Source organism: Odocoileus virginianus, chromosome 23 (assembly GCF_023699985.2).
Source record: "Odocoileus virginianus isolate 20LAN1187 ecotype Illinois chromosome 23, Ovbor_1.2, whole genome shotgun sequence".
In the NCBI taxonomy this organism is placed as follows: Eukaryota; Metazoa; Chordata; class Mammalia; order Artiodactyla; family Cervidae; genus Odocoileus; species Odocoileus virginianus.
This window is the reverse complement of record NC_069696.1, coordinates 3200283-3212944: the sequence shown is the minus strand read 5'-3', so window position 1 is coordinate 3212944 and position 12662 is coordinate 3200283. Positions and strand designations below refer to the sequence as shown.

Below are 12662 nucleotides of genomic sequence, written 5' to 3'. Positions count from 1 at the left end.
GCATGGTGCATGCAGAGAAGAGTGGCTTGGTTGCAATCTTGACATCCCTCCTCCTCGGAGGGAAGTGGAAGTGCTGGAGGGCACACACCCACCTCTGGAGGCACAGCGGAGGAGCTGGGCATTAGCCCAAGGTCACTGCATTCGACCAGCCCCCGCCTCACCCCACTGGGTCGTGGCTGCTTACCCGTGAACATGCAGCAGCATCAAACACTGAACCCAGATTCTAGCCCAAATCTGAGGGTTTCTCAACCCCTGTCCCAAGGGACAAGGCAGGGGGAGGTCGAAGGCTCCAAGACTTGCCTCCTTCCCCTGCTCCTGAGGTGCAGAATCAGAAAATGAAATCACCAGCAGGGAGGAAAGGCCCTGCGTTGTTTCTGACACTGTCTCAAACGCTCGAGTCTCCGGACATCAAGATGTCACCTCTAAGCATCCCACCTACTGCATCCTCCTCCCTCCCTCCCAGAGCCTGGAGGTGACCCTGGAGGATGCCGGGGGCCCTTCCTCACTCACTGCAGCAAAACTAACCACAAGGGGCATGGCCAGCCTGGGGAGCTGGGGCCCAGAACTTCCCCCAGGTTAGTTGTATTTCTCTGGGCCCCATGGGAGAGAGAACCGAGGTGTGTGGTTCAGAAAAGGAGGAGGAAGCCGAGGCTACTGCTGCTGCCAATGGCAACACTGTTGAGTGTTCCAACAGCCCAAGGATTTTCTGGTCGGTTCTGCGGCAGAATTTTTACGGCTCTGCCTCCTGGGTGTGATTGTAAACTCCTCACAGACGGGGCCTCTGTGCTCCGTTTGCCCAGTGCAGCCCGGCACAGAGTAACTGCCCGTTGTGCATGCATGCTAGGTTGCTTTAGTTGCATCTGACTCTCTTGCAACCCCGCAGACTGTAGCCCGCCAGGCTCCTGTGTCCACGGAATTCTCCAGGTGAGAATACTGGAGTGGGTTGCCATTTCCTCCCCCAGGGGATCTTCCCAACCCAGGGATCAAACCCACATTTCTTACATGCCAGCTACTAGTCAACCACGACCGTACCCTGGTGCCCAGCCCCAGGTGGCCTACAGCAGTCAAGCCTCATGACCCTCTCTGGATGATGCGCATGTCCCAGATAGAGTGACGAGTTAGACCCTGGACTGGACAGTCGGCTCATGGGGGAGCCTGGGAGATGATCTGACAGTTGTCAGGGTTTCCCCTATTCCAGCCCAAATCAATCTGTTCCCCAGGGGACTTTCCTGGGATCCAATGGCTAAGACTGTGCTCCCAATGCAGGGAGCCTGGGTTCAAACCCTAGTCAGGAAAATAGATCCCACATGCCATAACTAAAAATCCTGTGTGCCATAACTAAGACCCAGGGCAGCCAAATAAATTTTTTTTTTTTTTAATTCTCCAGACCTCCTTTTCTCACTAGCCAGAGTGTGTCCCTCCCTCAAACAAGCCCAAACTCGCCTCCTAGATATCCCAGCATCACTTGGCCTCATGTGAGCCATTTGTAAAGCCTCCCATTTAACTATTATCTATCTTTCTGTTGCTGCTGCTGCTAAGTTGCTTCAGTTGTGTCTGACTCTGTACGACCCTATGGACAGCAGCCCACCAGGCTCCTCTGCCCACAGGATTCTCTAGGCAAGAATACTGGAGTGGGTTGCCATTTCCTTCTCCAGCATCCTTCTGTATCCTTGGAAGAAAAGTTATGACCAACCTAGACAGCATATTAAAAAGCAGAGACATTACTTTGCCAACAAAGGTCTGTCTAGTCAGAGCTATGGTCTTTCCAGTAGTCATATGTGGAGGTGAGAGTTGGACTATAAAGAAAGCTGAGCACCAAAGAATTGATGTTTTTGAACTGGTGTTAGAGAAGACTCTTGAGAGTCCCTTGGACTGCAAGGAGATCAAACCAGTCAAGCCTAAAGGAAATCAGTCCTGAGTGTTCATTGGAAGGACTGATGCTGAAGCTGAAACTCCAATATTTGGCCATCTGATGGGAAGAACTGACTCGTTGGAAAAGACCCTGATGCTGGGAAAGATTGAAGGCAGGAGAAGAAGGGGACAATGGAGGATGAGATGGTTGGGTGGCATCACCAACTCAATGGACATGAGTTTGAGCAAGCTCTCGGAGTTGGTGATGGACAGGAAAGCCTGGCGTGCTGCAGTCCATGGGGTTGTAAAGAGTCAGACACAACTGAGCAACTGAACTGATCCTTCTGGGGTTTCAGTTTCTTGTTTGACTTGAGCTACAAGGACCTCCAGGGATCACCTGGTACAGGTAGAACCCAGAAGCAGGATATGATGAATGCTTTTTCTTTCTTTAAGGGAAGATAAGAGAACAGAGACTCCAATGGGACCTACTGTGTATTTCTTATTGCTGGGCTTCCTAGGTAAAGAACTCGTCTGCCAACGCAAGAGACACAAGAGGCACAGTTCAATCCCTAGGTCAAGAAGATCCCCTGGAGGAGGAAATGGCAACCCACTCCTGTATTCTTGCTTGGGAAATCCCATGGACAGAGGAGCCTGGCAGGGTACAGTCCATGGGGTCACAAAGAGTCAGATGCGACTGAGTACACAGGTGCTATAGAATAGAAGACCTCAGAGCTCGTCACATGTAAGGAGAGTGAGCATGTTTCATGAAACTTTGTTTTCAGTTACTCACACATGCAAGTGTGTGTGAGCTCCAAAGTCAAGTGCATGTCTTCTGATGAGTCTCAATCAGAAAGTTTAAACAGCACCAATCCTGTTCTCTAATGCTGCCAGTAAGGAAACAGGAGCACAGACAGGTAAAGCACATTGCCTGAGGTCACACAGCTGGTAGGAGGCAGTTCCCCGGGTGGGAGCTCGGGGTGCTCCTGTCCCCTGTTTCAGAGCTCTGCTCGCTACAGGCCTCTGGGAAATCGACTGCCAGACAGTTCAGTGACCGCCCCCACCCCCCAGTCGAGAGTGAACTCCATCAGCTGACCCGGGGCAGAGGTAGCTGGCTGGGATGTGGACACAGAGGGCTAGAATTCCTGGCTGAACTAGCTTCTCCCACACAGCTGACAGTGACTTTGACTTTCAGCTCACGAACTTTATAACCATCATTAAACTGGGACAAAAGCTCGAATGGAGGCCACTTAGAGGTGGATGTGAGGACTGAAAGGCTCTGAAGTACGTCTCTCCCTGCGGGGGTGCAGGCCACAGAGGGGCCCCCTGCAGGGAAGATTCTAAGGCCTGAGCTGGGTCACTGCAGCCACTCGGGCCCCGGCCTCCCTAGGGAACCATTGGCCCCTCTGGGGGCGCCACCTGACTCTCCTGTGACTCCTTGGGGGTGATCAAGGCTGGGGTCAGAGACAGACTGATGAGGGGCAGAAAATAATCCAGCCCCTCATTTTCCAGGTGGGAAAAACCGAAGCTCAGAGAGGTCAAGAGAGCAGAGCAAGGTCACAGAGCTAGCTGGCTAGAGGGCCACACGTGGCACAGACCCAGAGCTCCTGATTTCCTGGTTCTGCTTCTAACATGCACACAGGAGGTGCTGGGACCTGTTACTCAGTGAGGCTGGGAGTCCTCCCAGCCTGAGGTCCCAAACGCTTGGGCCTTACTGCCCAGAGGCGGGTAGGGTGGTATCTAATGGGTCTTGGGTACCAGCCTATCTGGCTTAACTGAATACACACTGCCTCTTACGTGCTGTGAATTCTGGGGGCGTGTTACTTACCCTTCCATTGCCTCGATTTCCCCATCTGTAAAATGCAAATAATGATAAATATCTGAACGAGTTGTGTAGACAAGATAGCACAGGGCCGAGCACGGCTGAGGGCCTAGTACATGTGAGCCAGGGCTTACATACATACACACAGTGTCAGCTCATGCCCAGGCCCAGCTCGGGTGGATGGCCGAAAGGCGGTGTCGCCGGATATAAGACAGAAGGGGTATCCTGGCTTGCACGTGTCTGTGCAGAGGGCGGGCTGACACGGGTACCCACTTTTTCAGGGCACACTCCAGCTCGTTCTTCTCCTCGTGGGCTTCTAGGAGCTGTGAGAAGATTCTGGTCAGGAAATCCTCGAAGTTGGACAGTAAGTGAGGCTCATCCTTCTTGAGCCGCAGCCAGAGTTGCTTGACATCAGCTTCACTGCAAGAGAAAAAGGAGCATTGAGGTGGAAGTGTGGACACGAGGCTTCCCGGGACACCCCGAGGCCCTGGGGGCGACAGGGGCAGCCAGAGCATCATCACTGTGGTCAGAACAGTGACGTCAGGGGCTGGCATTTATTGAGTGCTTGCTGCATGCTGGCTGTTTTATGAGAGTTTGTTCATTTGGTCCTCCAGTCACCTGTGAGGCAGGTGCTGCTAACACCCCCGCTTACGGGCGAGGAGACGGACAGAGAGGGGTGAATGAGACATCTCAGGTCACTCAGCTGCGAAGCGATGGAGCCAGGAGGCAAGCTCAGGCCTGTCTGGTCCTGAGCTGGCCTCCTACTGGCCACACCCAGGGAAGCGGGGCGGACAGGAGCCCAGTGCTTGTGAGGACAGGCGTCGTGGAGCTGAAGGAGAAGGCCTGTCGCCCCAGGAAGGATGGTCCTCATGGCTGAGAGGGAAAGACATGCTGGCTGATGGGTGGCAGAAAACAACTGTCACTGCAGGGAATGGAAGGGGAGACACTGCGCCCCACTGGGGCCCGGAGGCAGCAGCGTGACTGACAGGCGAGAGGAAGGGAAGGAGCAAGTCTGAGAGATGCAAGTGTGCACTCCGGGAGACGGTGGAGTGAGGAGGACGGAGCAGGCAGAGAGACAGACACAGAGCGATGAGCCCAGAGCCGCGTCACTCCCGCCCCGGCCAGCACCCTGGGCTCGTGTGCGTGTGCTTAGCAGAGACATACAGGGTCACGGTGATCAGGGAGGGGAGGGCTGGCAGGCGGCACGCCACAGTCCCTACTCTCCCTCTGGAGAGATTCAACAGTCTACAGCCAGTGATCAAACATACAGCCAGAGAGCAATCTGATTTGCAGTCCATTAAATTCCAAAGCCACTATGATGCAAAGGTAGCTACAACCAGGGGCCCTCAGGATAAAGAATAAAATCCCTTCTGCTTGTATAACAAGCACGGTATCTGAGAAATTTTATTCAAAAGTAATACTTGATGGTGCCATGTTAGCAATGTGCCTGGGGCGTAGATATTACTCTCTGCACCAAGCAGAGAGGAGGCTCACCAAGAAGTGAGGCTGGCTCTGGTCAGTTATCTGATCATCTATCTGATTGTCTCTCCCTCTCTCTTTCCTTTCCTTTCCTTGCTCCATTCTATCCAAACATCCACCAAGTCATCAAGACCAATCATCCACCCATCCATCCAAACATCCACCCACCCACCCACTCATCCATCTATGCATCCACCCATCCATCCATCCATGCATCCACCCACCCATCCATCCATCCATCCATCCATCCACCCACCCACCCACCCATCCAACAAGTATCTATTACTTGTTGAAAGTGTAGCACTGAATTGGATGACATGAGAGATTTTGGAAATGACAGAAGGAGAGGTAAGGAGCCTCCCTGCTTTCCAGAATGAGTTCCATTCCGCACCCCCCCCCCCACCCCCGCCACAGAACATGTGGTCATCTGCTCTATTGTACTGTAGAGACAATGGAGGTGGCACAGAGGGTTCCGAGATGAAGGGTCTCAGAGCGATACCACAGTGACCTTCCATCACTGTGGCAGGTTGCCCCTCATGAAGTAAATGCATTATAAACTCAAGATGCACCTCACTGGCTAAGGTCTGTCTGTTTGCATCCCTCAGGTTCCTATTGGAACCTGGCAGTGAGCCATTTGGGCTTGAGCCTCCTCTGAAATTAGCAGACCTACGTGATGCTCTTCAAAGCTCTTTGAACCACCTAGTTGTGGTCACATTTTTTTTTTTTTTTTTGCACATTGGGCAGTCACTCAGTCATGTCCAACTCTTTGTGCCCTTATGAGTTGTAGCCTCCAAGGCACCTCTGTCCATGGGATTTTCCAGGCAAGAATACTGGAATGGGTTGCCATTTCCTTCTCCAGAGGATCATCCCAACTCAGATATCAATCCCATGTCTCTTGCTTCTTCTGAATTGGCAGGCAGATTCTTTACCACTGTGTCACCTGGGAATCCCCAAATTTCTGGAAAAGGAACAAATCTCTGAACCCTGGATGAAAGATAAGCCAAGGCTGATCAGCTGCCCGATCACTCAACCAACTGGAGCACTGAGAAAAGTTGGGAGTCCGGGTGTTCTGCCTACCACTTCTGGACCAGACCAGGGCCACTCTCTTGGAAGAATATAGGGGTAGGGGGTGAGAAGGGGTTCTGGGTGGTCAGTCCATCCATCTCCCTGCTTCCAGGACAACACACAAACCAACAAGATGTCATCTTGATTGGTGAGATCTTTAAAGACCTCTGAAATTTTCCCAATCTCTTCTGCTTCCTCGTCTGCGGTCCTGCAGTCTGGACGGTCCCCCTCACATTACAGTGTTTAACTTAAATGAGAACTGCAATGCCCAGACATCATCTTATTTTATATATATATATATATAATTTTATTTGTTTAATTATATAAATATATATATAATTTTATTTGTTTAATTATATAAATATATATATAATTTTATTTATTTCTTTTCGGCTGTGCTGGGTCTTCATTGTTGCACACAGGCTTTCTCTAGTTTTGGAAAGCAGGGGTTACTCTGCGTGGTGATGCGCGGTCTTCTCATTGCGGAGGCCTCTCCTGTTGCGGAGCATGGGCCCTGGGACACGCAGGCTCGGTAGCTGCAGCACACGGGCTCAGTAGTTGCGGCCCGGGGGCTCTAGGGCGTGCTGGTTTCAGTAGTTGCGGCTCTTGGACCCTGACAGCGCAGAGGCGTCTGTAGTTGCAGCATGCAGACTCAGTCGTTCTGGCTCACTGGTTCTAGAGCACGGGCTTAGTTGTTCCAAGGCATGTGGATCTTCCCAGACCAGGGTCGAACCCACCTCTCCTGCATTGGCAGGTGGACTGTTCATTGGGCCACCAGGGAAGTCCCCAGGCCCCCTATTCTGTGTGTTGGTTTTGTCTGCTCTTCGAATCTTCCCTGGAACCTTCTCTTCTGCAGGAGCCATCATGTGGGCTCAGCCCTGCCCTGGGCCCTTGACAGAGGTCCTCTGGGCAGCCTCCATGAGGTGGCCAGCCCGGAAGCGATGGGTGGACAGAGACGCACCTGGCTTTCGTGACAGTCCCTTGGCCCCCACATGGCCCTCTCCTGCCCCCTCCTCCAGGACAAGGCTTCACAAGGTCACGGGCATGGTTACTGGGCTCTGGCCTCTTGTCCCTGGAGAAGCAGGGTGTGGTGTCCCCTCTGGCCTGCCCACGCTCTTGCCAGCCTGTCTCAACTCTGCCACAACCTAGAAGATGCTTTGAGTTACACACGCTGTCTTGGCCCACACGTTGTGTGAAGACCACTCTCTTCTTCCTCTTTATCCTTTTCCTCCATAATCTTCCTCTTTCCAAGCTCCAGAAATAGCAGCTCCAATCATCAGGACACTCCCGCCCCTCATGAAACTCACTCCAAACCCAGGACCCAGAGACCCCAGCACAAAAAGACAAAAGGTGATGATGAAAATGGGGGCAAAAGTTATTCCACATTTCTCAGGCCTCTGTCTAGTTTCCACCAGTTATGACATCCCTCGATATCATTTCACTGAAAATGCCTGCACTTACATTTATGTGTCTCTTTCTTACAAAATGCTTTTTGCCAAAAAGGAAAAAAAAATGGGAGTTTTATGTTTGGTTTGAAGCGGCAACCAATCTAAAATTTTCAGCTGAGTTACTGATCACCCAAGTGACGAGTTGGTGAAAATAGGTCCACCTCCCACCTTAGCTTCCAGAACAGGTTTAGTTCGGCTCAGGGATCCAACATGCAGTCCTGTCCACATAAGCTGCTTTTGGCAGGAGCACAAGGGATGCACTGCAGACCCAGGGACCCAGCGGAGGTGGAGATGCAGGTGAGAAGGCAGTGACAGGAAGCCTCAGGTGCGGCTCACTGAAAACCCTCAAGGCCTGGCACTACCCTCCGGTGGGTGAGCACCCCTAAAGTGAAGGAGACTGAGCCAAGGACCGTGCTGATTATAGACAACGGAGAGTGAGAGATCGGGGGATCAGTGTGTTTCCCATGAAAATAATGCAAAAGGCAGGGTCAGAGCCCTAAATCCTGGTACCCAGCCAAGTCATGGCCAAGGGCAGGCTCCACGGAGTCAGTGGTCTAGCTGGAAGCAGAGACCCTGGGCCTGGCTGAGGGCTTCATGAGCATTAAGCCTGAAGGTGGCAGATGGAGAGGTTGTCCCTGGGCTGGGGCCTGTCCCCCAGGTCGTGGTCACCACTTACTCTTCCAAAACCTTTTGGGCTCCAAGTCTGTCCATGAGGGTCTGGAACTGGGCTTCTTCATCTTCGTCCATGTCACCCAGGTCCTCGTCCCCTCTGCTCTGATACACCTTCTCCTCCTGGAGCTGGGCTGGCTGCTCACTTCCATCTTCCTGACTTGGGTTATTCTGGCTGAAGAAGAAGTGACCTGGGGGACGCATGGGCACAAGGGTCTGAATTAGGCAATGCTCACCAAGGAAGATCTTCACCTTCTCAGCAGCCAGGAATCACTTGAGGTTCAGCAGAGAGACAGAAAAGGGAGATCAGACTTTCATAGCAAAGATCTTTGGATGACATGCTCTGGATTCTGTGTCTTTCCTACTTGGATAAGATTCTGCCAGAGATGCTAGAACCTGGGAAAGGCAGAGTGCATGGCAGGTACTATGGCATTTTGTAGTTCTCAAAACTTTAAAGGCTGGCTTCAGATCATCTCTTCACAGATTCCTTCTCTAAATAAGACCTTACCCCCATCACACTCCAGCAGCCCAACTCCCTATGCTTCATGTTACCACCTAGTCCTCCTGGCCGCCAGCATCAGTGTGCTTCACATTACAAGTCAGTTATCAATTTCTGAAGGTCAGGAAAGGCATCAAAGATTTATAAGCAAATATAAGCTTCCTGGAAGGAGGCAGATGTGTGGTGATTTATCTGACCTGTATTTGTTCTAATCAATATCTGATGAGTATCAGATCTGATGGTGTATCTGTTTGTTTGTTTTTTTTTAATATCATTCACTGATCTCGGTTCTTTCCCTCCTGGTCACTTTGAGAACAACTGGTTTATTCAAATCCTTTACAAATTCCTCTGAAAGCTGGTGCCCCTCAACCTGGAAGACTTAGCCAGCCAGGTTGCAATGAGCCGTGTAAGCCTCCCACTCTGAGGTCCCAGACAGATTGGAAACCCCATCTCGGCTCACCTCTTATGCTGAGCCTCCAGCCAGAGCTTCTCTGCTCACTCTTTGCACCAAGGGGGCAGTGTCGTGAGCAGAGATGGTGGGCACATGAAAAGAGAACAAATGACCCACAGTCTGGAACCTTCGAGAGGCCGGAAAGCGTGTACAAGGCGGGGCCTCGGGGATGACGGAGCAGAACGGCTCCTTATAGGGCTCTGTGCTCAGACGCTCAGTGTCCAAGTCTCTGCAGCCCCCCAGACTGTACCCCGCCAGGCTCCTCCATCCATGGGATTCTCCAGGCAAAAATACTGGAGTGGGTTGCCATTTCCTCCTCCAGAGGATCTTCCTGACCCAAGGATCCAACCCGCGTGTCTTACATCTCCTGCATTGGCAGGTGGTTTCTTTGCCACTAGCACCACCTGGGAAACCCATTTATGGCTTTAGGCTGACCCGTACCCTGGGGCCCCAGCACCCATCAGAACTTACTAAATCCAGTGGTGAACTCCTCTGGGGTCAGAAAGCCATTGCCATCAGCATCCAGGGCATCAAACACATCCTCCAGGTCCTCCAAGCTGAGGGGCAGCTCCTTATGGAGTCTCTGAAAACAATGCAGACTGCTATGGTTAACACTGCTCATCACAGAGGGCTGCCTGGGGGAGGCAGCACCTTCCATCCCCGGCTGAGAAAAGCCAGAAGTCAGATTCTGAAGCTTTACCATCCTTCTCCTCCTCTGAATATTAGGAATCCACCATCTCTTGGGTACCTGCTCATCTGCTAGGCAACTTGCTGAGTGATTTATAAGTAAATATGTGTATATTTCTTACTATATTTATATATAACTTAATGTATACAGGATTTCCCAGGTGGGCTCTCAACTACTCCTGAAAAGACATGAACTGCCACTGGCTTAAGGTCTGGACAAGAGTATTTGTGTTGTAAAGAGGAACTGGCCCAGGTTGGGTGCGAGGTCACTGGACCTGGGTCCTGGCCCCAATCACCCAGGGAGGGAAGGGCAGACACGGACAGATGAAGAACAAAGCTGAGCTTCCCCCTGGCCTCTGCCTGATGTGCAGTGGCCCCAGGCCAGGGTTAATTTGCACCCCTGAAGCAAGCACCCTCTTGTACCCTAATAATCAAAGCTTCCCAGTGGTGACTCCCCAAGGGAGTTCATTAGAACCCAGCTGTCCGTCTCCCTTCCTCCCCGTTCCCCTGGGGACGGCTGCACAAATTTCTCAGTGTGGATGTGACAGACAGCTGAAGACAAGGAGCACGCCGAGTCGCAAGAGGGAAGACACACGCCCATCTGAACAGTCAGAAAGAGCCGGCAGGTGTGAGCGCCCATGACGTAACTTGCGAGACACTCAGCTTGATCCTCTGGCAATCTTCTAGCTGGTAAGCCATAAAGAATTTGGCAGGTACATGCATTAAGGAAGATGGTGATGGATCACAGCGTGGGGAGACAGGATGGTGTGGGAGCCGTTTAGAATCATTGAATTAAATATGAATGGGTTGTTTTTTTTAAGGAAGGGGAGTGAGACTGTGTGTGCAGGTTCTGGAAGTGCATCTGCTGAGCAAAGAGCAGAATCTCTAACTTATCGACAATCCATAAACCAGCTGTCCCAAAGCCAAAGGCAGAGAACACGGGGCGAGGAGGGGGGTCAATCTGGCAAGCGGGAAGTCCATTAGCTCCTTTTGAAGCTAAAGGCATCCCATTGGAGGCAGGGTGAAAACCAAGATTCCAGTCCTTTCCTTGTGATAATCTGCCTCTCTCCCACCCTTAGCCTGAATGTGATATCTAAAGTGTGGTCTTGGGCATCCCTGGGGGTCCATTGGTTAAAAATCCATCTGCCTGTGCAGGGGACATGGGTTGGATCCCTGGTCCGGGAGGATCTCACATGCTGTGGAGCAAGTAAGCCCGTGAACCACAACTACCGAACCCTCACTCTAGAGCCCAGGAATTGCAACTACTGAAGTCCATGTGCCCTAGAACCCAAGCTCCGCAACAAGAGAGGCCAGCAAAATGAGAAGGCCACACCCTGCAACTAGAGAGTAGCCCCTGCTTGCCACAACTAGAGGAAGCCTGCTCACAGCAACAAAGACCCAGTGTAGCCAAAAATAAATAAATAAAATTTTAAAAAATAATAAAATGTGGCCTCTGTGCTGGACCCAGAAATGGACTGGGAGGAATTTCAGACTCAGTGGGACCTTCAACTTGCCTCTAACCGCCGACAGGTGAGCACCCTTGCTCTTGCTAGCATCACCCAGGAAAAGCTAGGTCACACCCCATCTCTGACACCACTCCTGAATCCAACACTTCTGAGCACAAGTCCTTCCCATGACGGAATCCCACTCCTTGTCTCTGTCTCAATCCAGCTTCCTCCTCCTGCTGTCACTGAAACTGAGGGGCAGGAGGACGACAATCTTACACCTTCCAAGTCATCCTCAGTCTTCACATCCCGGCAGATCGACACCAAGGGCTTCTCCAGCCTCCTCGGCAAACTGCATACACCAGATCTCTTCACCTCTCTTCATTGGCCCTACTTGCAAAATCCTTTAGTCTTAATAACCATAATTAGCTCTTATTTATCTTTCGTCTCCGGGCCTGCAGAGCTGTGTAAAACCAACTTATTCTGCTCTTGTCCCCCGGGTACCTAGTGCTGTCTGCATTTTTAACTAAGGGAGCCAAGCAGAATGGAGAGGGATGCAATAATTCATTCCATGGCGTTGATAACCCACAAAGCTCAGAGATTTGTCTGAAGTCACAGTGGAGGCCAGCCTAGGATAAAAAAGTGATTTCTCCTTCAGGGCCTCTGCTGTGGGCTAGTGGCTCTCTGGGCACCCCTTCCTTAGTTCCCTTGTCTCATTTCTATCCCACCCCTGCCACCAAAATCTGCCCAGCCAGCACTGCCCATACCAGCCCTCCAGAATTCTGCTTCATGGGTGGGACCTGTCTCCCTTCAGCTTCACCTGGACGGGCAGGCAGAGGATGGAAGGAGACAGTGAGGAGGCAGGGCCACCCTCCTCACTGAGCCCACAGCCCGACCAGCTCTTCACAAGTCCACGCTCCCCCAAACACTGGCCTCCCTCCACCACCTTCCAGTTAACCCTCAATCCCTGCCTCTTGGCATCATTTCCCCAGGAAGGCATGGCAGCCCCCAGCTTCGGAGAGACCCAGACTCCCCAAAACACGTTGCACTCATTCACAAGTTTCACCTCACTTTGTACTTCACATCCTGATGGATGCAATTGGTGGATAAATGTCTGCTCCTCCAGCCTGGAAGCTCTGGGAAGAGGGGCCCCACTCATGTTTACTCACTACTGTGCCCCCAGGATCTGGCCCAATGCTGACAACCCAGGGGTATGCAACTTGTTCACTTATTGAACGAGCGAATCAAT

General features: G+C 51.8%; 1 protein-coding gene across 4 annotated transcripts in view; it reads right to left on the bottom strand.

Annotated features, from left to right (window-relative positions):
* CRACR2A (calcium release activated channel regulator 2A) overlaps positions 1-12662 on the bottom strand; it is a 120448-nt gene that overhangs the window by 61201 nt on the left and 46585 nt on the right. For all 4 annotated transcript variants that reach the window (XM_070453159.1, XM_070453156.1, XM_070453157.1 and 1 more), the window contains exons 3-5: positions 9753-9864; positions 8339-8522; positions 3944-4090 (exon numbers count right to left, since the gene is read on the bottom strand). In XM_070453159.1, coding sequence (XP_070309260.1) covers positions 3944-4090; positions 8339-8522; positions 9753-9864 — 443 coding nt within the window. The remainder of the gene's footprint in view (positions 1-3943; positions 4091-8338; positions 8523-9752; positions 9865-12662) is intronic.